Below are 25,970 nucleotides of genomic sequence, written 5' to 3' on the forward strand. Positions count from 1 at the left end.
GTTACGACGCATGTTCCAGGGTTACGACGCCTACAACGCTCATCTGGCAGATGAAACATATGAACAGCCAAAAAATGCAAAATAATCAATATTTGAAGGTTTTTTTTTTTTATGAAAAATGCCATAAGAATGCAGTTTACATAGTTTTCAATGCACCCAAAGCATTAAAAGTCGCGTCTCAAGAACGGAACCCCCGTCGTAACCCGGGGACTGCCTCTACTACAGTACTATGTCAATATTTTAGATACATTATGTTCATTGGCTTAAGTTACTTTTTCCCATTTTTGTAAGCTGAACTTTCCTTGTATATACAGTACTCTCAACAACAAGATATTAGGCCGCTGAGCATAAAGCAGCCTAATATCTTGCCGAATTTTGAAGGAAGGGAGCGGATGGGAAAAAATTTTGTCTGTGCATCAGGCTGCTTACTGCACATAGAGAAAGGGGTGGTGCTTGGACACTGACATGGAGAGAGTGCTCAGTCACTCCTTGGAGGTTTAATAAGCGGTTGTATATATTTTTTGGTCAGCGCTCCCACTGCAATTTTTGCCTACTAGTATGTATCACTTTATTGCCCCCTGTGACCTTAATATAGGCCAGGACGGTAATTTGAGTCAACAGATAATAGCAGAGATATGTCGTTGAAGCAACCTGGCCAAAAACCAAAGTAGATATCGGATCAGCTAGGTGTGAGGAGGCCTTCAGTTCGATGCTGGGTTGCCAGATTTAAGAAAGTGGCAACCATGAGATTCCATCTCAGAAAAAGCGCCCTGGTATGCTTAAGAAGACCTTTGATCAAAGTTTGACTGTTCCCAAACATCAATTAGAAAGTAATTGACACTTGAAAACAGTCAAACTTCAATCAGAAGTGTTCTCAGGCATACCAGGGTGCTTTTTCTAAGATGGAATCTCATGGTTGTCACCTTCGTTAAATCTGGTAACTCAGCGTCGAACTGAACGCCTCCTCACAACCAGCTGATCCAATATCTGCTTTGTTTTAAGGCCAGATTGCTTCAACAACATATCTCTGCTATTATCAGTTGACTCAACTCACCATCTGGACCCATATTAAGATCACAGGGGGCAATAAAGTGATACGTACTAGTAGGCAAAAATTGAGGTGGGAGCGCTAACCAAAAAATATATACAGCCGCTTATTAAACCTCCATGCAAGTGACTGAGCACTCTCTCCTTGTCAGTGTCCAAGCTCCACCCCTTTCTCTATGTGCTGTAAGCACCCTATTGCACTGATGAAATTTCTTCCCAACTTTTCTGTTCCTTTAAAATTTTATGATGTAACTATTAATTCCAAAAATTGAGGTGGGAGTCCGACCAAAAAATTATCCCAAAATTTCAGCCGCCTTTATTAAACCTCCAAGCAAATGACTGAGCACTCTCTCCTTGTCAGTGTCCAAGCTCCACCCCTTTCTCTATGTGCTGTAAGCACCCTAATGCACTGATGAAATTTCTTCCCAACTTTTCCGTTCCTTTAAAATTCGACAAGATATTAGGCCGCTTAGTCGAGTACTGTATATCATCATCATCATCATCATATATAAATAAATCAGAAATTTCTGCAGAATGATCTAACTAAATATTTCTTCAATAAATAAATCAGAAATTTCTACAGAATGATCTGACTAAATATTTCTTCAGTTTCTCTTTAACTTATAATTTCTTTAACTTCCATTCAATTCTTGCAAAAATTTGCTTTGGTTCATATTACTGCCATGTGAGAATAATACAGTTTCACCTCATCTTATTAAACAATCCATAAGTCTGGCCTTCTGATAAGTAACAAAAACCATGTGGTATAGACTATAATCCAGTATTCTTAAGAAAACTTTAGTTATCAGCAGTTCCAAATACAGTACGGTCCCCAATTAAGCACAAATTTGGTCGATCCACGGCCTCGCAGAATTGGAAAATCACACATCTCAAAACACATACCTCATGGGAATAATTCCATTAGGGCCAAGGCAAACAGCAACTTACCCAGTCAAAGTTTTTTATACTACCCATTTTCAATACTTTCTATGTACAGGCAGTCCCCGGGTTACGATGGCTCCGGCTTATGACGTTCCGAGGTTACGACACTTTTTCTTAAATATTCATTGAAAAATCCGCCCTGGGTTACGACGTTTGTTCCGACGTTACGACGCTGACGCTTCCAACGCTCCGAGTTAACGACGCTTTTAAAAAATGCATACTATGATAAAAATCCTTTATAGTTTAGCACAGTATATTAATAAAAATAAATTTCTGGTTAGATTACAACAAAAATTTTGAGGTTATGATGATTTTCGACACTTTTTATGTCGTATTTTTCTAATTTTTTTAGTGACGCCTCATATGCGGAACTAGTTTCCGAGCGAATGAATGCTAGCTTGCGATGAGCAAAGTTTATAACAGTCCAAAAGCGCAAATAATGAAAAAATCATTGCTTGTTGCCAGTAATAATAACAAAACTAAGTTTCTGGTTAGATTACAATGCAAATTCCAAGTATCCAAAGAGAGACATTATCCAGTAATTTGATCAGAGAGAGAGAGAGAGAGAAGAGAGAGAGAGAGAGAGAGAGAGAGAGAGAGAGAGAGAGAGAGAGAGAGAGAGAGAGAGAGAGAGGCGTCTTGGCAAATGAGATCATTTGCCAATGGTCTTGGGGATTGACGTAATGTTTATTTTCTGAACAGATAGGACAGAGAAGTGTTCGTTTCATTAAACGGCCTCTGACTCATGCCAGTAAATGTTTTCTTGATACTAATAATATAAGCCTATTTAAGGATACGTTTACTTCAATTAGTCTATATGATACGTAAATAGTAATCAACTGTTCTTGTACCCCTCAAGATTTGGCAAAATCGAAGTATCCATAGAGAGACATTATCCAGTAATTTGATCAGAGAGAGAGAGAGGAGAGAGAGAGAGGAAGAGAGAGAGAGAAGAGAGAGAGAGAGAGAGAGAGAGAGAGAGAGGCGTCTTGGCAAATGAGATCATTTGCCAATGGTCTTGGGGATTGACGTAACGTTTATTTTCTGAACAGATAGGACAGAGAAGTGTTCGTTTCATTAAACGGCCTCTGACTCATGCCAGTAAACATTCTTTTTGTTGAATACTAAATATATAAGCTATGTTTAAAGGATACGTTTACTTGTTTAATTAGTCTATATGATCCGTAAATAGTAATCAAACTGTTCTTGTAGCCCTCAAGATTTGGCACAATCACTCCAGGTTGTACATAAAACTTCAAGAATGTAGTGTCACCAGAGGATTACAATAGTTTTTACCTTCAAGAACCAGCATTTTTGATGAAAATAACTCAGGTTGTACATAAAACTACAAAAGAAACAACATGTAGTGTAACCAAAGGATTACAAGTAAGGTTTTTATAACTTTTTATTAGTTTAAGACATTTTTCCAGCGTCGTTCCGGCTTACGACGATTTTCGTGTTACGACGCGTCTTAAGAACGGAACCCCTGTCGTAACCCGGGGACTGCCTGTACTATCCTGTAATTTTTTCTAATATGAAATTGTTCTTGTGGATAAATAAAACATTAAAAAGGTTTTAATAACTTGAAAAAGTTTAATTTTACACACAGGATGGTGAAAACTCCCACACGTAAACAATGCCACCATCGGGTGCAAGTGTACTGTACGATACAGTCATTTCCTTTAAAAAAGGGATTTTGACGAAGGAAAAATCTATTTCTGGGTGATTGGCTCGTGTCGCCCTATGAAAGGATGGGGGGGGGCCTTAATATCATTCTTTCTAGGTAAAAATTAATCTAAAATTACCAGAGAAAAACAAAATTAAGAAAATGTCAGTAAAACTGACTCGCTCACTCTTAAAAAGAAGTGTCGGTATGGTAATAGGGGCGAGTGGGAACACTACCACGAGACATTCACCAATTAGACCTTCCAATCAGAATCCCCACAAGAGAGAGCTGATACCAACGGGCGATGCAGCCGCTACTACTACTACTAGAGGACGCCACGGACAGCAGCGCCCCTAGCGGTCATCCTTAATCTAAAAACATCTTGTCCTGCAGGGGGGGGGGGCAAATAATACAGGGTGGGTTTCATAGGGCGACACGAGCCAATCACCCAGAATAGATTTTTTCCTTTCGTAACAAAATCCCTTTTCTGGGCTCAGCTCGTGTCGGCCTATGAAAGAGTACCAGAGAAACAGACAAGATGGGAAAAAAGGACAAATGAAAATCAGTTGTAAAATAAGGATATAATATAAGTAAATCAATTATTACAGCATATAAACTAAGTACTTAAGGCTAACTTATTCTAAACAGTGACATAAAAGAAAGTTAGTTATGTAAAGTACTTAAAATTACAGTAAACAGTATATTATCAATAATGCAGTGTAATTTTAACAAATAGATTTACTTAGATAACTTATTTACAAAATATACAAACACATTGTGTCCTACCCTAGCATAAAAATAAGGGTAGGTACACTGAAGTACATTATCAGTACATAGTGTGGATGTCCCTAGCAAAAAAATAAGGGACAATCCACTAATATGATCTCAGCGGCTAAGGCTAGGATATCCGAGTAGCATGGCGATAGGGTGAGGCATGTTGGATGAGGTAGGTAGAAAGGAGACCTGGATCTGTACTACAACTACTATACAGTATCAGGAGAAACAATGTTTCCCGCTGCTACTGCTGAAAATTTTAAAGATTCCAAGGACTTTAAATAATGACGTTTAAAGACTGTCGGAGATTTCCATCCAGTATACCCTTTTTAAGATCCTCAAGTTCATATGTTGAAAGTAATTAATTGAGGTGGCTACTCCCCTGATGTCATGTGCTTTTGGGAATGAATCAGGATTGGCTTGTTTAATGAAGTAAAGGATTTGTGTCTAATACTTTTACTGACAAAGTACCACCTTTTTCTCTCATGAGAGAGAACCTTGAGGATGTACGAGATAGAAAGGCTCTTAAAGTTGATACTGGGCAGAGAGAAGGGTCTTGCGAAAGTGGGATGACTTTCCAAGGGGCCCACCTTGCAAGAGGATCCTCATTTTTAGCCAAAAAACTACGATCCGGAGCAAGCAGAACTTCTCCTGAGGGGAGGAATTCCACATGACCCGCATCTCTGGATAGAGCCGACAGTTCTGAAATTCTAGCTCCTGAAGCTAGGCTTAATAAGAATAATGTCTTTCTAAGAGGCATTATAAATGTACAAGACGAGTTGTCAGTATCTGAAGCCAGTTTGAGGACATCATTTAAGAACCATGAAACTGCAGTAGGCCTTTGAGAAGGTCTAAGTCTAGCACAGGCTTTAGGAATAGACGTGAAATAAGATTCAGTCAGATCTATCTGGAAACCTAACTGAAAGATCTTCTTCAAAGCCGATTTATGAGTAGTAATAGTGCTAGCTGCTAAACCTTTTTCAAACAAGGATCTGAAAAAGGATATACAGTAGACCCTTGACTCACGAACGCATTGACCCACGTACAACTCGATCCCCGACCAAAATTATAGGTAAAATTTCACCCTTGACCTACGAACTAACTTTGAGATACGAACAAAAAAAAATGCGGAAAATAAAAATTCTGTTTGGGTCATGAACTAATTTTGAGACATGAACATTTGAAAAATGCTGGAAATTTCTGGAAAATAACAATTCACTTTGTTTCACAAACTAATTTTTAGACACAAACATTTGAAAAATGCGCGAAATCGCCCAGCACACTGAGAGCGTTTGAAGTTGCCATGGGAACAGCCATCCTCCAGCCCGCCCCCCACGCACGGCGTCACCCACGCATCGCTCTTTGTCTCATCTCATTGTGTACAAGACGTTCGTCAATTCGCTTAGCATTTTTTGCGCTAAAACTTGTGATTTTCTTCATAATGGGCCCTAAGAAAGTGAAGAGTGGTGGTGAAAGTAAGAAAGTGAAGAGTGATGGTGAGAAGAGGGTGCAGAGGAAGATAACCATTGAAATAAAGAAAGAAATTATAGAAAAGTTTGAACGTGGTGTTCGTGTGACCGATATCGCAAGTGAGTACAAGATGGCCAAGTCGACAATTTCGACAATTTTGAAAAACAAGGATGCCATTAAAGAAGCAAATGTTGCGAAGGGAGTGACAGTACTAACCAAGATGAGATCGCAAACCCTCGAAGAGGCAGAAAAAATAATTTTGAAGTGGGTACATGAGAAACAGATGGCAGGTGATAGTGTAAACGAGCCGATCATCTGCGAGAAAGCTCGGCAAGTGTATCAGAGTTTGCTGAAGGAAACTCCTTCTACTAGTGCCACGCCAGATGATTTTAAGGCTAGTAAAGGGTGGTTTGATAACTTCAAGAAAAGAACTGGAATTCACTCTGTAATTAGCATGGTGAGCTGCTAGCGCAGACAAGGCTGCTGCTGAGGCATTCGTGACTGAGTTTGCCGAGTTCGTGGAGGCCGAAGGATACGTCGCTCAACAGATTTTCAATTGTGATGAAACGGGCCTCTTCTGGAAGAAGATGCCCAACAGGACATTTATCACCCAAGAAGAGAAGGCGCTCCCAGGCCACAAGCCAATGAAGGATAGGCTTACCGCTTTTGTTATGCTCCAAACGCAAAGTGGCGACTTGAAACTAAAGCCGCTACTTGTCTACCATTCAAATAACCCGCGTGCCTTTAAGCAGCACAACGTAAATAAGGCCAGACTGCCTTTAATAATGGGAGTGGGCCAATACAAAATGCATGGGGTGACGAACGGAACTTGGTTTTATGGAGGGTGGATTGATGAAGTGTTTGCGCCGACCGTGAGTCAGTACCTAACAGAGAACAAGCTACCCCTGCGGTGCCTTCTGATCATGGATAATGCCCCGGCACACCCTTCGTACTTGGCTGACTGCAGTGAACATGACTTCATTCAGTTCAAGTTCCTTCCACCCAACACGACCTCTGTTCTCCAGCCCATGGACCAACAAGTCATTAGCAATTTTAAGAAATTATATACGAAGGCGCTCTTCTCCAGATGCTTCCGTGTAACTGAAGAGACAAAATTAACCTTAAAAGAATTTTGGAAGAAGCACTTTAATGTTTTTCACTGCATAACCCTCATTGATAACGCATGGACTGAAGTTACGTACCGCACATTAAATTCTGCGTGGCGGAAACTTTGGCCCCAGTGCGTAACTGTCCGTGACTTTGAGGGCTTCGATGCAGAGATTGTGCAAGAAATTGTGTCCATGGGCAACAGTATGGGTCTACAAGTCAACGACGAAGATGTTGAAGAATTGGTCGCTGAACATTCAGAAGATTTGACTGCGGACGAACTTGTTCAACTCCACAAAGAGCAGCAGGAAGCAACTGCTTGGGAGCAATCAACTGACGAAGAGGAGGCTGGGGAGGAAGTTACAGATGTCAGCAGTGATGTGATAAAAGCCGCATTGGAAAAGTGGAATGATGTCCAGTGCTTCCTTGAATTGTATCATCCGGCCGGACAAAATTGTTACGAACAGGATCGTGAATATGCTCAATGAAAATTTAATGAGCCATTTCAGAAAAGTTATGCAAGGAAGGAAAAGGCAACAGACATTGGATAAGTTTGTGATTAAACGTTCACCAAAAAAACCTAGAAGAGTTTGAATCTCCGGACGAGATCTCCCCGACCTGGATGGGGGAGGGTCTCCTTCCGCACAATAACCTCCTCCCCACCCACCACCCTCCTCTTCTCTTGTCCGTCAAGCCAGAAGTCTCGCAGTCATAGTAAGTGTTCACTTTACAAACGTTTTTATAGTGTTAGTTTACCATTTTAAATTATATTATTAGATATATTAAGGTTTTTTACACTGACTTTTACATTATCTGTGTAAAATAAGGCAAAATATACATAATATATATTGGTTCGTAGGGGTCGAGAACCAATTAATATTATTCCCATTAAACCTTATGGGGAAATTAGCTCCGAGTCACGAACAATTTGGAACACGACCAAGGTCTAGGAACGGATTGTGTTCGTGAGTCAAGGGTCTACTGTAGCTAAATTAACTGTCATGGTTGTAGTGTTTGATTCTTTCAGGAAGGATGCTAATTTTTTAACAGCTGAGTCATATTGTCTAATAGTTGACTCTCTCTTATCTGATTCTAGGAAGAGGATATTTTGTGGATCAATATTAGCATCTTTATTAGCCGCAAACTTCATGAAGTCCATAAAGTTAGGGTCTGAAGAATTCCTGAGGAAGCGAACACAGTCCTCATTTGTACTGATTGTGACAGCTTGGGATTGGGAATCCGTTGAGGTCGGAGACCTAATTCCAGAAGTAGGAGGATACCAGTTGCTCTTGGGCCAGTCCGGTGCAACAATTATGAGCTACTATTCCCTTGAAAGTCCTCAGCTTGCTCAAGACTTTCAAGAGGAGATTCACTGGAGGAATAGCATAAATTTTTCTCCACTGATCCCAATCTAACGACAGGGCGTCCGTGGCATAAGCCAGAGGGTCCAGGTTGGGGGCCACATAGCAAGGGAGCTTGTGGTTCGCTTGTGAGGCGAAGAGATCTACTTGGAGACCTGGGACTCTCCGGCATATCCACCGGAATGACCCGTCGTCTAGGGACCATTCTGATTCCAGAGGGACTGACCGGGACAAAGCGTCTGCTATCACATTTCTTACCCCCGCCAGGTGAGTGGCGGACAGATGCCATTTGTGTTTGTTTGCTAGAGCAAAGATGGCTATCATGACATGGTTCACATGCTTGGATTTGGACCCTCCTCTGTTGATGCAATGAACTACCACTGCACTGTCGTCCAAAACTAGTCTTAGATGAGACTTTTTCGGGGGAAGCAGTCTCTTCAAGGTAAGAAATACTGCCATTGCTTCCAGAACGTTTATGTGGAGCTGGCGTAATTGAACTGACCAAGTCCCCTGAACCTGTTTGAACTGAGAATATCCCCCCCACCCGGACAGGGAGGCATCCGTGTGAATGGTTAACACTGGAAGGGGATATTGAAGGGGTACCCGCTTGGCTAAGTTCTTTACTTTTGACCATGGACGGAGTTGATTGCGAAGGATCTGTGGAATTACTGACAACTTGTCTCGAGATTTGGCGTTTGCTCTCGATCGCCAAACTCGATTTATATCTTTTAGCCTTGCTTTCAGGAGGATATCTGTCACTGAAGCAAACTGAAGGGACCCTAGGATTCTTTCCTGGCTTCTCCTTGATGTTTGCTTGCATTTGAGAAAATGTCTGACAGATTTTGCTATTTTCCTTCCGTTTTGGCCACTGAATTGACAGATTGTGGGAAGACAAATCCCATTGGATTCCTAGCCACTGAAAACGAGACTCCGGGGTAAGTCTGGATTTCGTTTTGTTTATCTGGAACCCCAGATGTTCCAGAAAGTGAACTACCTTTTTGGTGGCTTTGAGACATTCCTCGACTGTTGGTGCCCAGATCAACCAATCGTCGAGGTATGCTGCTATCATTATTCCCTGAGCTCTCAATTGCTGCACAACCACTTCTGCTATTTTCGTGAATACCCTGGGGGCTACATTCAGACCGAAGGGCATCACTTTGAATGAGAATGTCTGATTTCCTAGCCTGAATCCTAGGAATGGGCGGAAGTGTCTGCTATAGGGATATGATAGTATGCGTCTGTAAGATCGATGGAGCATGTGACGGCTCCACGAGGAAGTAAGGTCCTTACTTGCGAGAGGGTAAGCATCTTGAACTTGTCGCAACGAATGAAAGAGTTAGCTTTTGACAAGTTCTAAGATTACACCCTTCTTTTTGTTGAGCCTTTCTTTGGCACGCTGAATAAGCGACCTTGAAATTTTAGATGCTTGACTCTCGCAATAGCTCCTTTCTGAAGGAGTTCCTCCGCATAATCTGTCAATTCCTTTGATGGCATTTGGCGGAATGATTTCATTGTAGGGGGATCTTTGATCCAACTCCAACCCAATCCTTTGGACACTATGCTCTGTGCCCAATTGCTGAACCCCCACCTGTGACGGAAGAGGAACAGCCTCCCTCCTACCTGGGGAGCCTCATTGTTGATGGGCGGGTTGACCACCACGCCCTCCTCTGAACTGCTTACTCCTTGTCGCCCTCCCTGCGCCACGCTGGCGAAAGTAGCCTCTCGCCCTACCTCTCGATTGTCTATTAAAGGGAGGGTAGGCCTGACCTTCATACATAGGGTTGAAGGCCGCGAGAGTGCGTAGGAGGTCGAAGGTTGTGACTGAGGGAGACAGCAGAGGGGGATGGGCTGGTTCGTGCTTTGAATGTAGAAGGTTGTCCCTGTTGGGTACAAGGCCGGGACGGCCTGAACGAATTGCTGCTGTTGCTGGTGTTTCTGGTAAGGCTGGAAACCTTTTACCAGACTTCTTTGGTTTCTTACCAGCAGTGGGGACGGATTCTTGCTTCCTCTTAGATGAAAGTACCCCACCTAGCTCTAAGCTCTGGTTGAGCCTAGCAGCCTCGTGGTGTACCTCATTTACAGCGGACTCTGGGAAGAGATCCGCTCCCCACATGCTAGAAGCCAGGAGTCTATTAGGCTCGTGCCTAATAGTTGCCACTCCTGGCAGAACGTGCTTTCGGCAAATTCCTCCTAGCTTGGAAGAAGTCGAAAGCATCCGTCTGAACCGTCTGAAGCTGGGACTTGGCCAAAATTTTAAACAAAGGTTCCGTGCCATACGAGAGAGCAGCCATCTCTGTTATAATCAGCGAATTGAGGGACCTGCCAAACCTAGTTCGAGCGTCGAACTCCGCCTGAATCAAGGAATCAGGCAGCCTTGGGAGCTTTTCGCCGAACTGGTCCATGGCGCAGTCCGGTTTGAGCTTACCAAGCGTGAACGTGGCTGGCAAGTTCTCCCACAATTCTCCACCAAAAGCTGGGAAGAGCGGAGAAGTAGACTCTGCCTCCCTTAGCTGTGGCATGGGCTCATCCTTGAGGACTGCCTGAAGAGTCGTTTCTACTATTTTTGTAGCGAACGGAAGAGAAGCCTCCTCCTCCGTCGCAAAAATAGTGAAAGGACTCTTGTAAGCCTGGAGCTTGGTGTTTGTACACTCCCAGTCCCTCAAGGCAGTGAACCCATTCGCGTTGAGCATGATCTCTACTGTAGAGAACGTTCTCCTTGGAGATCTTGTCCTCCCTAGTAAGCGCCGCTACGGTCAGCCTAGCATAGCCAATGAAAGACTGCGTCAATCCCGGAGGATAAAACTCGAAGTCCTCAATCCTTCGAGTTCCACACTCCGGGATAGAGATCATACCATCCTTAAACGGAGCGTAAGCGGCCACTCTCCATGGGTTCTCCATGGAGAAAGCTGGTAGTGACTCATATGGTGGAAGCTGGAAAATACCAGCACTTGTTACTGGGGAGACTGGAAGAGGGACCTGAGAGAGCCCAGCTACTCGGTCCTCATTCTCTCTAACTCTGTTAGAGAGATCTTGGATAGACTGGCCCGACTGAGACAGAGTGCTCGACAGTTGTGCGAACAATCTGCTCAAACTTTGTTCCTAGGGGCGGGGGAGACTTGAGAGCCAACCATCTCACCCACCTGTTGCATCACCACTGCTGAGAAAGCAGTGGGATCAAAGGTGCTGGGTCCCGCTACTCCAACCGGCGTTACCGGAGTGGATGCGGTGGAGGCCGGAGAAGGCATTCTGGCTCGGCGGGGCAGCGCGAGGCCTTCTCCTTAGAAGACTTGCTTCTAGAGCTCTTTGAGTATGAAGAGCTCGGCTTGGCTTTCACCGCGTCAGCATAGGAAGTCGAAGACTTCTTAGCTGAAGAAGACGACGACGACTTTTTAGAAGTCGTCTTAACTAGGGTCTTCGGTTCTCTCTGTCCCTTCACCTTTGGGGGTACAGAGAGAGCGGGAGAGCGGGTAGGGATCTCAGATCCCACAAAGCCTTGGAAAGAAGCACTTGAAGAAGGGACAGGAGAAGATCCAGGAGAGCCCAAGGAAAAGGAACCTTGGGCACCCGACACACCTACCTCAACCAACAAATCCGCATCACCCTAACTCCGCCTATAGGCTCAATGTTAAGGTCCAAGGTAGCGACGTCCGGGACCGACTCTTGTGTGGCCACGACCCCGAAAGACTGCTGCATCTCCTGCTGGATGGAGGCTATGAGAGGCCGGGCTGCGGATATGGGGTTCAAAACAATTTACCCTGTAGGACTTCGACCCCGGGGAAGGATCGAATGCAACGGCCAGCTTCTTGTCTAAAATGTAAGGCTGGCCTTTGGCGGCGTTCTTCCCGAAGCCGCCCACCCACGCTTTCAGGGTTGCAAGAGCGACCTCCCTCACACCAGCAGCCTGAAAGAGAAGGCGAAATGAGCTTCTAATGGCGGGACGGGGTTAACAAACTTATGTCTAAGAGTTGTTAGTAAAACGATAAAAAAGTCTATAATCGACTTACCCCCTCCACCAGCTGACTGGCCAGGTCATAACAGATGGCGCAGGCTTCCGGGTGCCAGACGATCATATCGTTGTAAGGCGTGGCACACGGAGCATGAGACCTGCACTCATCGTGGGCGCAGGGGTCGTACAACGTCGCGTTGCACCCAAGGACCTGACAGTTGGTAGCCTGTAAGTGGAAAGATACATAAGTATCAGGAGAACACTTACAGCCTAACAGTTGCTCCGCTGGTGCCGGAGCAAGAAAGTTAGATTAAACCAGAGCCCCGCCATAATACGTGTGGTAGTAATATGGTTGGTTGTCCTAGGCTAGCCGAGACAAGAGATAGAATCCAACCAGGTGTGGTGGTGAAATAAAACCACGACGGAAAACGGCGGAGATGGTATACATATAAAAATAAATAAAATTATAGAAATCATTGTAGAACTAGGGTATATCTTAAAATAACAATAATTATCAAACCTTTCCCCACCCGTCTACTAGAAGAGTGCCCGGGTAAGAAGCAAGCTCCCTTCCGGTAGCGGGGGAGAGATGTAAGGATATAGTAGGCAAGCAACCGACCACTAGTAGTGACCACCCCGCCGCTGGCGGAGCCAGTAATCTATAACCAAAGGTGCCCCGGCTGCGGCGGAAGGCTCCGTTCGTTACAGAGGGAAGGTGGCTGAGCAACTGGGGAAGGGGGGGGAGGGTCTCGGCGTAACACGGCGGGAGGGAGAGAGAGGGGGGGGGGGGTGGCCATACTCCTCCCCGTCCCAACAACTACCCGCTCGTGACCCGGTACCCTATGAGTGGTCGCCCTATACCCCCCGCTGGGGAGAACCCCTGGCCTCCTCAGAGAGGGAGGGAGGAAGGCAACTGAGGTTGTCATGGCAACCAAGGGGTCCCCCAGACGCCTCCCTATACCTGGTAGGGAGGGAAGGGGAAGGGTAAGGTGCGATGGAACACGTGACCGCAAGTGGCCTAAGCCGCGATAGCAACACAACCGTGGAAGGGCCACGTGAACCAGGCTGTACCAATACATGGGACATGCACCTAGGCTAGCCTAACACCCTAAATAGAACTAAATTTACATCGTAAAGAATGGAAAAGACACTTTTAGTAGAAGAAAAAGAAGCCAGGAGGAGGCAAACTGTTCCGAGGAACAGAAGCTACTCGGAGCCAGCGATAGCCGATGAAGAGCAAGAGCCGGGATGCTGGGCTGGAACACAGAATAGCCCTAAATACCAAACTAAGAGAAATGGTAAAAGGGCTAACCTAGCTAAAACTTGATGTAAAAAATGATGAACGTGAAATAGTAAGCCCATAAGTATAAGAAGTCCCAGTATGGAAGACCGGGAATTCTTAACGAGGCAGCATGGCGCCGCCACGAGTCAACCGGGAAACCGTATATGACCTATTAGAAGGAAAATACTGGTTCCTGGAAGACTAAAATACAGTAAAACACTACTTATGAGGCACTTAACTTAGCCGTTGCGATGGCAGCACGTTCCATGACGGAAGATGAGATAAATCCCGAGAAAAGAGCACAAGCAAGAAAAAGCGTACGAACGCTGGCGCTAATAATTAAGGATGACCGCTAGGGGCGCTGCTGTCCGTAGCGTCCTCTAGTAGTAGTAGTAGCGGCTGCATCGCCCGTTGGTATCAGCTCTCTCTTGTGGGGATTCTGATTGGAAGGTCTAATTGGTGAATGTCTCGTGGTAGTGTTCCCACTCGCCCCTATTACCATACCGACACTTCTTTTTAAGAGTGAGCGAGTCAGTTTTACTGACGTTTTCTTAATTTTGTTTTTCTCTGGTAATTTTAGATTAATTTTACCTAGAAAGAATGATATTAAGGATCCTTTCATAGGCCGACACGAGCTGAGCCCAGAAAAACCCTATGGATGGAATTTCCTCTACCTATCCTCTGCCAAAAAAACCTTCAAACTCCTCTATCTCATCCTCCATGAAGAGTTCTTCAGCTGAAGGAAGGCTTTGTGAACCATTTCGGGTACTGGTGGATCATGCTTGTCCGTTTTCATATAATTTTATTCTACAATAAAAAAAAATTATGAAAAATCAAAATTTGGTATGAAATTACAATTTCTTAAAGAGAAATGATAAAAATTCATATTCAACATGAAATGACAGTTTCTTGAAAGTTTAGATCGAATGACTCTCTCTCTCTCTCTCTCTCTCATCTCTCTCTCTCTCTCTTTTTTTTTTTAAACTGGTGATCATTAGAAAACACCAAATGCCAAAAGTTAGTCAAAACAAGTTAACCTAGAAAAAAATTCTAACGTCATGTTCAGTAGAGACGGAGTTGAAGTTATCGACTGCTGCCAAAATGGAAGTTGCTCCTTCCTTCGTCTTTAACTTAGTTTTGAGAAATAAGTTTTCCTCTGACTTCTAGGCAGATGCATACATGATGAGAATGATCAGAATACACTTCGACAGATCTGAGCAGGAAATCTTTCTCTTGCATTCCCCCTTTGAGGAATAGTAGTTTTTTTCCTCCAAGCATTCCCCCCACCCTTCTCTCTGATACCAGCAAACCAACCGCCCCCCCCCCCCCCCCCCACCCCTAAAGACTTGAAAAGACGAGATTTGATACGCTTTGAACAGCTTCGCAGATACAGAAAATCTATTTTTGAGAACTCACGACCGCATAAAAGGGGAATCGCACAATTCGAACACTCATAATTCGGGACCGGACTGTAGTTCCTAGCCTGAACCACCTGCATTTTACACTTAATGCACTTGACAAGTAACATTAAATCAGCCTAGTAAAAATGATATTGTAATGATACAATTAAGTTTGTTCATACTTACCTGGCAGATATATATATAGCTGTATTTTTCCGAATCCGACAGAAATTTAAACACTTACGACACACGCAGTGGGAGTCAGGTGGTTAGTACCCATTCCCGCCGTTGGGAGGCGGGTATCAGGAACCATTCCCATTTTCTATTCATAATTTTTACTTCCACTGTCTCCTGAGGGGAGGTGGGTGGGTACTTGATTATATATATCTGCCAGGTAAGTATGAACAAACTTAATTGTATCATTACAATATCATTTTGTTCATGAAACTTACCTGTCAGATATATATATAGCTGAATCCCACCTTTGGTGGTGGGAGTAGACAGAATAGAAGATTTTAGGAAACATATATATGCAGATAATTGATATCTTGGTTCCTTACCTGTTAGCATGGCTGACTTCGTGGTTACTGCCGCGTAAGTCTGCTTGTGCTACTAGAATTGCCAGCGAGGTAGAGACCTATAAAGCTGGTGCACTCCAGATGATCTGTCAACAGGGGCGAGACCACGACGTGACTAGACCATTGACCATACAATGAGGGCAACGAAGTAAAACAAAACCACCTGGCGTAGCCTACCAAAAGTATCCCACTTAGACTAAGCTAATGGAAGGGAGATCCGCCGCAGGCGGTCAACCCAACAACCATAACACAAGTTAAAAACTCCCCTAACCATTAAAGGATAGGATGAGCGCTACCTCCTGCCCCCAAAACAGTGTCTGCAGCGACGTATGGTCCGAGCGAGTAACAATTTTCGTATGTTGCTTTCACCTCCCGCAGGTAGTGTGAAGCGAACACCGAATTGCTTCGCCAATAAGTGGCGCCCAAAATATCTTTGATTGCCATATTCTTGTGAAAAGCCACCGAAGTAGCAATAGCCCTCAACTCGTGGGCTTTCACTTTTAGAAGCTCCATGTCACTTTCACTACACTTTTCATGGGCTTCCTTAACCATACTTCTTAAGAAGAACGCCAGTGCGTTCTTCGACATCGGAAGATCTGGTTTTTTCACAGAGCACCACAAGTTCTCCGAAGAGCATCTGCATGCTCTGGTTTTCTGCAAATAAAACTTGAGAGCCCTGACAGGACACAGGACTCTCTCAGCTTCAGGTCCCACTAGCTCTGACAACCCTTTGATCTCGAACGTCCTCGGCCAAGGGTTGGAAGGGTTCTCGTTCTTTGCTAAGAACGTAGGACTTAAGGAACAAACTGCACTATGATCCTTGAACCCAATGTGCTTGCTTATGACTTGTATTTCGCTAACCCTCTTCGCCGTCGCCAGAGCGGTTAGGAAAATGGTCTTCTTAGTAAGATTCCTAAGCGAAGCTAAATGGAGCGGTTCAAATTGACTCGACATGAGAAACTTAAGTACCACGTCTAAGTTCCACGATGGTACTTTCGGTGTGAGAACTTTCACAGTCTCAAATGATCTAATGATCTAATGAATGTCTCTATCATTCGCTAAGTCGAGTCCTCTATGCCTGAAGACCACAGAAAGCACGCTTCTGTAGCCTTTAATCGTGGGAACGGCTAGTTTCGCTTCTTTCCTAAGGTGAAGAAGGAAATCTGCTATCTGGCTCACAGAGGTTGAGGTGGAGGAAATGCCCTTCTTTCTGCACCAACTTCTAAAAAAGACAGCCCACTTCGATTGGTAATTTTTGAAAAACCCCTCGCTGCACCAACTTCTAAAGACCAAGCCCACTCTTCCGATTTTTGTTCGGTAATTGAAAAACCCCTACGCTCTGGCCAACTTCTTGATAGTCTGAACGCAGTCAAGACTCAGAGCGGGGAGGTTTTTGTGGTACCTCTCGAAGTGGGGCTGTCTGAGTAGATCTTTCCTTAGGGGCAGAGTCCTTGGAAAGTCTACCAGGAAGGACATCACCTCCGTGAACCAGTCGACCGCTGGCCAGAAGGGGGTGATGAGGGTCATCCTCGCTCCCTCTGATGCAGTGAACTTCCTCATCACTTCCCCGAGGATTTTGAATGGGGGAAAAGCGTAAATGTCTAGTCCCGACCAATTCCACAGTAGGGCGTCTACTGCCACTGCTCCCGGGTCCAGAACTGGGGAGCAATACAGCGGAAGTCTCTTCGTTCGGGAAGTTGCGAAAACGTCCACATGAGGACGTCCCCACAGCTTCCGTAGCGCCTGGCATACCTCCTGATGAAGGGTCCTTTCCGTCGGCAGAAGCTGTCCTTGCCGACTGAGAAGGTTCGCTCGCACGTTTTCCACGCCTGACACAAATCTTGTCAGAATAGTGACGTTTTGCGACTTCGCCCAAATCAGGATATTCTTCGCGATGGCGAACAGAGAAGGAGAGTGAGTTCCCCCGTTTCCTGAGGTATGCCAGGGCTGTGGTGTTGTCCGAGTTTATCTGAACCACTTTGTTGGAGACTTCCTCTTGGAAGAACCTTAGAGCAAGGTAAATCGCTGAAAGTTCTTTTAGATTGATGTGCCAGGACACCTGTTCCCCTCTCCAGGTGCCTGACACTTCTCTCCCCTCCTAGTGTTGCTCCCGCCCCAACCCGTGAGGACGCGTCGGAGAACACACTAGGTCGGGGTTCCGAAGCTTTGAGCGAAAGTCCTTCCGCAAGCTTCTTTGGATCCAACCACCATTTGAGGTGCTTTTTCACTTCTTCCGTCAAAAACAAGACCTCTTCTAGATCCTGTTTGCGTGACCAATTGCTTGAGAGGAAGAACTGAAGTGGTCGGAGGTGCAACCTTCCCAGAGAAACAAACTTCTCCAATGAGGAAATGGTCCCCAGCAGACTCATCCATTCCCTCACCGAGCATGTTTCCTTCCCTAGAAAGGCTGACACTTTGTCTAGGCATTGAAGTTGTCGCCCCTGGGACGGAAAAGCCTGAAAAGCCTGAAAAGCCACTGAGTCCATCTGAATCCCCAGATAGACTAAGGATTGAGAAGGAGTCAGATGCGACTTTTCGAGATTCACCAGAAGTCCCAGGGACCTCGCTAACGACAAAGTCGTGTGAAGGTCCTTCAGACACCAGTCTTGCGATGAGGCTCGAATAAGCCAGTCGTCTAGGTAGAGAGAGATCCTTATTTCCGCAAGATGGAGCCACCTCGCAACGTTCTTCATAAGAACGGTGAACACCATCGGCGCCGTGCTGAGACCGAAGCAGAGTGCCCTGCACTGGAAGTATGCGTCCTGAAGGTCTAATGAGACTATCCAATCCCCCGGTCTTAAGGCTGCAAGCACGGATTGAGGTGTCTCCATCTTGAACTTCTGCTTGGTAACGAAGCGATTTAGACTGCTGACATCCAGAACGGGGCGCCACCCCCCTGACTGCTTCGGCACTAGGAACAGACGGTTGTAAAACCCTGGAGAACTCCGGTCGAAGACCTGTTCCACCGCCTGCTTCTCGATCATTTGATCTAGTAGATCATGAAGCACTTTCTGTTTTTCTCCCTGATACGAAGGAGACAAATCCTTTGGTGTCGAAGACAGCGGGGGTAACTTCAGGAAAGGAATTCTGTACCCCTTCTTGACGATGTCCACAGACCAAGCATCGGCACCTCTCTCTTCCCAGGCTCTCGCGAAATGTAGAAGTCTGGCTCCTACCGGTGGCTGAAAGACTTCCCTCTCACTTCTTGCTCTTAGAAGGAGCGGGGGTCTTGCCTCTGAAAGAGCCTCTTCCTCGAGGGGCTGGCTTCGAGGAAGAAGCAGATCGAAAGGGCTTCGATTTCTTCAAAGCAGAGGACCCAGAAGACGAAGTAGTTGTAGGCTTCCTAGAAGACTGCGCCAGAAGGTCTTGGGTTGCTTTCTCCTGGAGACTGGCAGCTATGTCCTTTACCATAGACTGGTGGAAGAGATGTTCTGAGAAAGGAGCGAAAAGAAGATCCGCTTTTTGCGCTGGCGAGACCGACTTTGCAGTAAAATTGCAAAAAGAGTGCTCTCTTCTTAAGCAGTCCCGTGCTGAAATGAGCAGCCAATTCCTCAGAACCATCCCTGACGGCCTTGTCCATGCAAGACAATACACTGGCCAGCTCCCCCAGACTGATGGAATCAGAACTCCTGGACCTGGCATCCAAAACTCCTAGGCACCAGTCAAAAAAATTAAAGACCTCTAGTGTCCTGAAGAGGCCTTTAAGGTGAAAGTCTAGCTCACTATGCGTCCAAGAGACTTTGGAGGAAGACAGGAAAGATCTTCTGGCGGCATCGACAATACTACCAAAGTCTCCTTGAGCCGAGGCTGGAAGCTTAACTCTGACGTTTTCTCCCGTCTCGTACCACATACCAGCTTTGCCACAAAGTCTTGAAGGTGGTAAAGCAAAAGAATTCTTGCCTGAAGCTTTCCTCTTTTCCATCCAATCATGGACCTTGCGAAAAGCTTGCTTCGTAGAAAGCGACTTCTTCATTTTCACAAAGCCAGAGATCTTAGTAGCTTTGGATGACGAAAACTGAAAGGGAGGAGTACGTGGAGCTTCAGGCTGGAAAGTGTCTGCAAAGACTGACTGTAGCAGACGAGTCAAAACCTTGTAGTCCGTCGAGACTGGAGCCAACTGCTGTTCTTCGTCCACTTCGACGAAAGCGTCACTAATTTCCTCTTCAGACACTGGAGAAGTCGGAGGAAGTAAGGAAGAGTCACGAGCTTTCTCAAAAGAGAAAGAGCGGCGAACAGGAAGAGTTCCCGCTTCCACCTGCGCTTGCGGAGGTGGTAAACTGACGTCCGTAGGCGCGCGCTTGGCGTCCGAAGCCAATCTACTGGCGCCGACTGAAGCGCGCTCGACAGCAACAGGTGTACACCTGGCGTCCACTGGCGCGCGCTGAGCGTCCACTGGCGTGCGCCGAGTGTCCACTAAAACGCGCTGAGCGTCCACTGGCGCTCGCTTACCTTGCACCGAATCACGCTCGGCGTCCACTGAAGCGCGCTTGACTTTCACAGAAGCGCGCTCGGCATCTAAAGAAACGCGCTTCCTATCTACAAGTTTCGTAGTAGCGGATACAACCGCTTCCCGAGAGCGAGAAACGAATTTCTCACCTCCTCTAGAAAGTTGCTGGGGAGCAGAACGAACTCTAGAGGGAGACTCAAACGGAGAGAGAGACGAGCGAGGAGAGGGAGAGGGAGAACGCCTCGACCTCTTCACAGGAAGATTGTCATCCTTCTTACAACGACGTGGAACAGTCTCTCTCGAAGAAAAAACATCTCGAAGTTGCTGCTGAAGAGACTGGAGAATCTTGCTTGTAGGTGAAGCCTACAAGCAAGATTCTGGGGAGGGGCTGATCCTGTGAGCAGGCAAGTGGCGAGGGGACGCCTTCTTCCTACTCCCAGGAACCGCCACTTCACGCACCTTAGAGCGACTGCGGCGCTCGAAAGAAACATCTAGGAAAGACTCCGCCTCCGAAGAATCCTTACGCTTCTTCTGCGGAGGAAAAGCAGCAAACGCACTATCAGGCGACGACGAGCAAAGTTCCGGAGAACAACTTGGACATGAAGTGTCCCGAACGCGAGCCGTCCTTTTCAGCGGACGTGATGCGGCATGAGAGCTCCACCCCTTGCGCGGGGAGGAAGCTTCAGAAGAAGAAAAGCACTCCTTGAGAAGACGTGCACGCGCACGCTCCTTGGCAGTCTGGGTAGGTTCGTCAGAAGCTGCCGAAGGCACGCCAGATCGGTGGGGGTTCCTCGTAACCCTCCTTCGACATGCTCTCTCCCCGTAACCTGGGAGTCAAGCAGAGGTCTAGGTCTAGAGGCGGAATGAGGCCGATCTGACGCACCCTCCACTACACAAGGGGCACTTTCACTGCACTTCTCTTCACTTTTGCTCTCCAGAGCTAACACTTTTGATTCTAAGTTACGAATCGATTCAAGAATTAGCGATAAAGTATTACCTTCTACCGACACTACTTCAGGGGCCGGAGGCAACACTACAGGGGTAGGAGCATAAACTACAGAAGGAGGGTTGGCAGGAGAATCATTAAAATCTTGCCTACCTGAAACACTCCTGGAGGAAGACCTCCTTAACCTATCTCGCTCAAGTTTCTTAAGATAGGTTTCATACGCCTTCCACTCAGACTCTGTTAATCTTTCACACTCCTTACAACGACTTTAGAACGTACATTCATTCCCCCTGCAAACCTTACAAACAGAATGTGGGTCTACTGAAGCTTTCAGTAGCCTACCTCTACATTCGGACATAGAACAAAATCTAGCGCTAGCTGAACTAGACCCTGACATCTTGATCAAAGAAAAATCAATACCAAAATCGAATCAATCCAAAGTCAACATGTGCCAAGCCACCGATCCAATTCAGATACCAAAGAAAAAACCAAAAGGGATACTCAAGTAGCTAGTAAGTTTCCAAAATCTGGACGGAGGTGCTGCAAACAGGTGTTTCCAGCACCGGCGACAGAAAAATTATGAATAGAAAATGGGAATGGTTCCTGATACCCGCCTCCCAGCGGCGGGAATGGGTACTAACCACCTGACTCCCACTGCGTGTGTCGTAAGTGTTTAAATTTCTGTCGGATTCGGAAAAATACGGCTATATATATATCTAACAGGTAAGTTTCATGAACAAACATTCTTAATAATAATACTATGTATAGGTGATAAGTACAGAAGTCAGTTGAGTTGTGTTACTCTGTAAGAGGAAAATATGAGGAATGTGGAGAAATACGGATTTCTTTGATCACCTGACTTGGCTTCTTACAATACTTCATGCAACTATTGCATATTAAAAATGGAAAACTAAAATTAATTAAATGAAATTTACCTGTGGATATAGTTTCCATTCCAGTGCCATTACAATACTGACATCTGTTAGGCTTTGTACCAGGTTCACATCTTGATCCTGTACACTTAGGGCATATATCTACAGTGTTCAACGTTACATCTTTGTTAATACCTCGTGCTGCTTGTGAAAATGTAAGATTCATAGTAATCTGCAAAATATCAGATAAACATGAGATCTCGTGCTGCTTGTGAAAATGTAAGATTCATAGTAATCTGCAAAAAAACAGATAAATATGAGATATAAGTTCCAAACACTAAAAAGTAAAAGAAAATTACATTCCAAGATTTACAAGCTATTGTTATGCATACTAATCCCTAACAGTAGATATGCTGAGACATGTAATTTACAATAAGAAGTTGCCAGTGGAGTTACCTACACAATACGTATAATGAACATAAGTATGAAACTTGTGACTGCAGGCATTTACCATTACGAGCTGGAGGAAAAATCTATATGCACAGGGGAAATTTGATGTCGGCCAATTTAAGAAAAAACACATCAATGGAAAGAGGAAGATATATAAATGCATATGGTGTAAGAAAACAAATTATAACAAATTTTCCTTATCATCTATGAGAAGTTGAAAATTACTATTTACTACACCTTGCAGGGCCCCTTTTACAAGGCAATAGTCAATTTCACCAAGTAATAAAGGTTGTTTTTTATAAATTTCATTTTGTAAAATTATAATTAGAACTCACACAATATCAAAACAGATAAGTACTAAAATCAGCTTCAAATTCTGAAGATGCAGAAACTTTTTTGGATTACATATTTCTTTGCACTTTTATTTGCAAAATTACAATTATAACTGACATACTATCACATGAAATAAGACCTAAAACCAACAGCAACCCCTTGATATATTTATGAATAAATTTATAAAAAGACATCATGTGAGACAGAGAGATACCAAGAGCACCAATAGACCAGTCCATAAAGCTAACAACTTCGAAAATCTTAAACACATTTAGAATGAGGTGATCAATCTCAGCCGAAGAAAACACCACTTTCGTCGCCATGAACACCGATCTCCGAGAAAACTCAATAAGTTCTGAGAAGTCTCTTTGGGTGGAAGCAGAAATACCCAAAGAGAGAGACTCCAAAGTGTTACAGTAAGATTGCCTTCTCTTAGTCAAGCAAGAAGGAGGAAAAGAGAAGGCAGCCTCCCCTTGTGCTCTCTTGGCTCTAACAAACTTCCGACCTCACCAATAGCTTTCCTGGCTGAAAGAGAAAGCACTAACTGAGAACGAACATCTGAAGAGTTTTAGCAGGAGAGGCAGGAGTAGCAGTCTTAAAAGAGTTGGGATAACTTTTCCAGAAAAATCACAGAATAGCTCCATACTATGACACAGGAGGCAGATGAGGGTTGGCTGCTTCGAATGAAAGAGGAGACGAAATATAAGGAGCCACAGGAGGAACTGGCACTGCAAGAGGCTCAGGTGCAGGTGAGAGAACTGGTGCTACTGGGAACTCTGGTGGACAAGAGAGATTCGGTGCCACTGGGCACTCCTGCGCCTCTGGAGGCTCATACGCCTATGACTCTGGTGCTGATGGGCACACAAAAACCACTGAGGGATCCAGAGTCAAAATACACTCAGAAACTACACATACCGTAGCCACAACAGAAGATAAATTGCGCCCTGGTGTCACTGAACGCTCATGAGGTAAATCACTAATCAAAACTTGGGGCTCCCAACATACCTGGAGTAAAATGTACACTAACTCATTCCGGAGAGCAAGAAGTAACCGTGACAGGAACTGATACAGCTTGAAAAACCCCTAAACTGGTCAAAGTATTGTTAATGACACCTAACTAGCTAACAAATGCCGAAAGGCTATGGCAAAAGAATCAGAGTACTTCACCGAAGGTACTGCAAAACACTCTGCAAAATTATATTGTTATGATACAATAAAGTTTTGTACATTCAACTTCCCTGTCAGATATATACTTAGCTGATTGGCACCCTTGGTGGTGGGCAAGAGACAGCTAACTACTGAAATAGACAGGAAAACAACATACGTTGTAGGTAAACATAAAAAACCTTGGTTCCTACCTGGTTAGGCAGAAGACTTCATGGCTACTGCCTAGGAGTCTGCTTCACCTCAAGAGCCTCAGGGAGGTAGTGACCTTATGCTAAGAGTTCTTGTGGATCTGTCAATGGGGTCTTATCCGCTTACTCGACAGAATCCTGAGGATCTTTGTCAATGGGCGCTAATCCACTTATATGACAAAACACCTTGCCTAATGGCATAATCAAGGAGCACGACACCGATACCGACCACCTGATCCTAACACCCGGGTTAGTAATAAGATTGATAGAAGTTACCCCGAACATTCTTTCAAACAACCCTAAAAAACCCCACACCAAATTTTAAAAATTAAATAAGGATCGGCATCAGCTCCCTGTCCCAGCACCGAATCCGCAGATACGTATGGACCCAGTGAGAAGCATTTCTCGTAAGTCACTCTTACATCCTTCAGGTAGTGGGATGCAAAGACAGAGTTGCATCTCCAGTACGTGGCAGCTAGAATGTCCTTCATAGACAAAATCCTATGAAAAGATAAAGAAGTCGCAATGGCTCGCACCTCATGCGCTTTTACTCTAAGCTGCTTGAAGGAGTCGTCATCGCACGCCCCATGTGTTTCAGAGATGACACTTCTCACAAAGAAGGCCAGGGTGTTTAAAGACATGGGTCTTCTTGGGTCCCTCACCGCACACCAGAGACTCTCTAGGCTACCCTTAATCTGTTTCTTCCTTTGAAGATAGAACTTAAGGGCCCTGGCTGGGCAAAGAGACCTTCAATCTCCATCCCTACCAAGGGGGAGAGTCCCTTAACCTCAAAGCTTCTAGGCCAGGGTTTGAGGGGTTTTTGTTCTTTGCCAGGAATCATGGCTACAAAGAACATATTGCCGAGTCTCCTTTAAATCCGACACACGAGTGCAAGGCATGAAGTTCACTTGTCCTCTTAGCAGTTGCGAGGGCCAAGAGAAAAATACCTTCCCTCGCCAGGTCTCTAAAAGAAGCCTGATGGGGAGGCTCGAACTTGTTGGATGTGAGGAATTTGAGAACCACGTCCAGATTCCAACTAGGTGAAAGTGAGGACTTCTCTTGGAGGTCTCTAAGGACCGGATGAGATCATGAAGATCTTTGTCCTCGGCTATCTTTAGACCTCTGTCTCTAAAGACAGCGGAGAGCATGTTTCTATATCCTTTATTGTGGATACCGGTAGGTGAGATTCTTCTCTCAGAAAGAGAAGAACATCAGCAATGTCGGTCACAGAGGTATTGGAAGAGGACAGCTTCTTCGACCTGCACCATCGTCAAAAGACTTCCCACTTCGACTGGTACACCCGTAATGTTGAGCCTTTCGCGAAAATCCTATCGCTCTGACGAGTCTTTCGAAGTTGAAAAGGCAGTCAGGCAGAGAGCGGGGAGGATTTGAGAAAGCTCTTGAAGTGGGGTAGTCTGAGCTGATCTCTCCTTAGTGGAAGGGATCTGGGGAAGTCCATTATCCATTCCAGAACCTTTGAGAACCATTCTTGAATGGGCCAAAAGGGAGTGATAAGGGTTAGAGTCGTCCCTGTAGAGGACAGGAACTTTTTCATCAATTCCCCCACCAGTTAGAGTGGGGGAAAGACCTATGCCTCAATGCCTGAGCAGTCCAGTAGGAGAGCGCTAATGCTATTGCTCTCGGGTAATCAAATGCAGAGCAAAAGCTGTCCAGTCTCCTGTTCTGATACGTGGCGCACAGGTCTACATGTGGCCTGCCTCACAGGGCCCATAGGCTAGGCGCACATCGAGATTGAGGGTCCACTCCAAAGGAAGGACTTGGTTCCTCTTGCTCAACAGGTCCGCCCTCACATTCCTCTCTCTCCCTGAATAAATCTGGTAAGGAGCGCGATCCCTCTCTCCTCCGTCCAAAAGAAGGGTTCTTGTTACCTCCTAAAGGGAGAAGGGGTGTGTCCTCCTTGTTTCGGAAGGATGTCAGAGCCGTGGTGTTGTCCGAATTGACTTGGACCACCGTGTCTCTGACTTCATACTGAA

At 45.2% G+C, this 25,970-nt stretch overlaps 1 protein-coding gene across 3 annotated transcripts in view; it reads right to left on the bottom strand.

Moving 5' to 3' along the window:
* Window positions 1-25,970, bottom strand: part of LOC135216361 (protein tumorous imaginal discs, mitochondrial-like) — a 162,677-nt gene that overhangs the window by 44,140 nt on the left and 92,567 nt on the right. For all 3 annotated transcript variants that reach the window (XM_064251603.1, XM_064251604.1, XM_064251605.1), the window contains exon 4: window positions 21,902-22,070. In XM_064251603.1, the coding sequence (XP_064107673.1) occupies window positions 21,902-22,070 (169 nt within the window). The remainder of the gene's footprint in view (window positions 1-21,901; window positions 22,071-25,970) is intronic.

Source organism: Macrobrachium nipponense, chromosome 6 (genome assembly GCF_015104395.2).
Source record: "Macrobrachium nipponense isolate FS-2020 chromosome 6, ASM1510439v2, whole genome shotgun sequence".
In the NCBI taxonomy this organism is placed as follows: Eukaryota; Metazoa; Arthropoda; class Malacostraca; order Decapoda; family Palaemonidae; genus Macrobrachium; species Macrobrachium nipponense.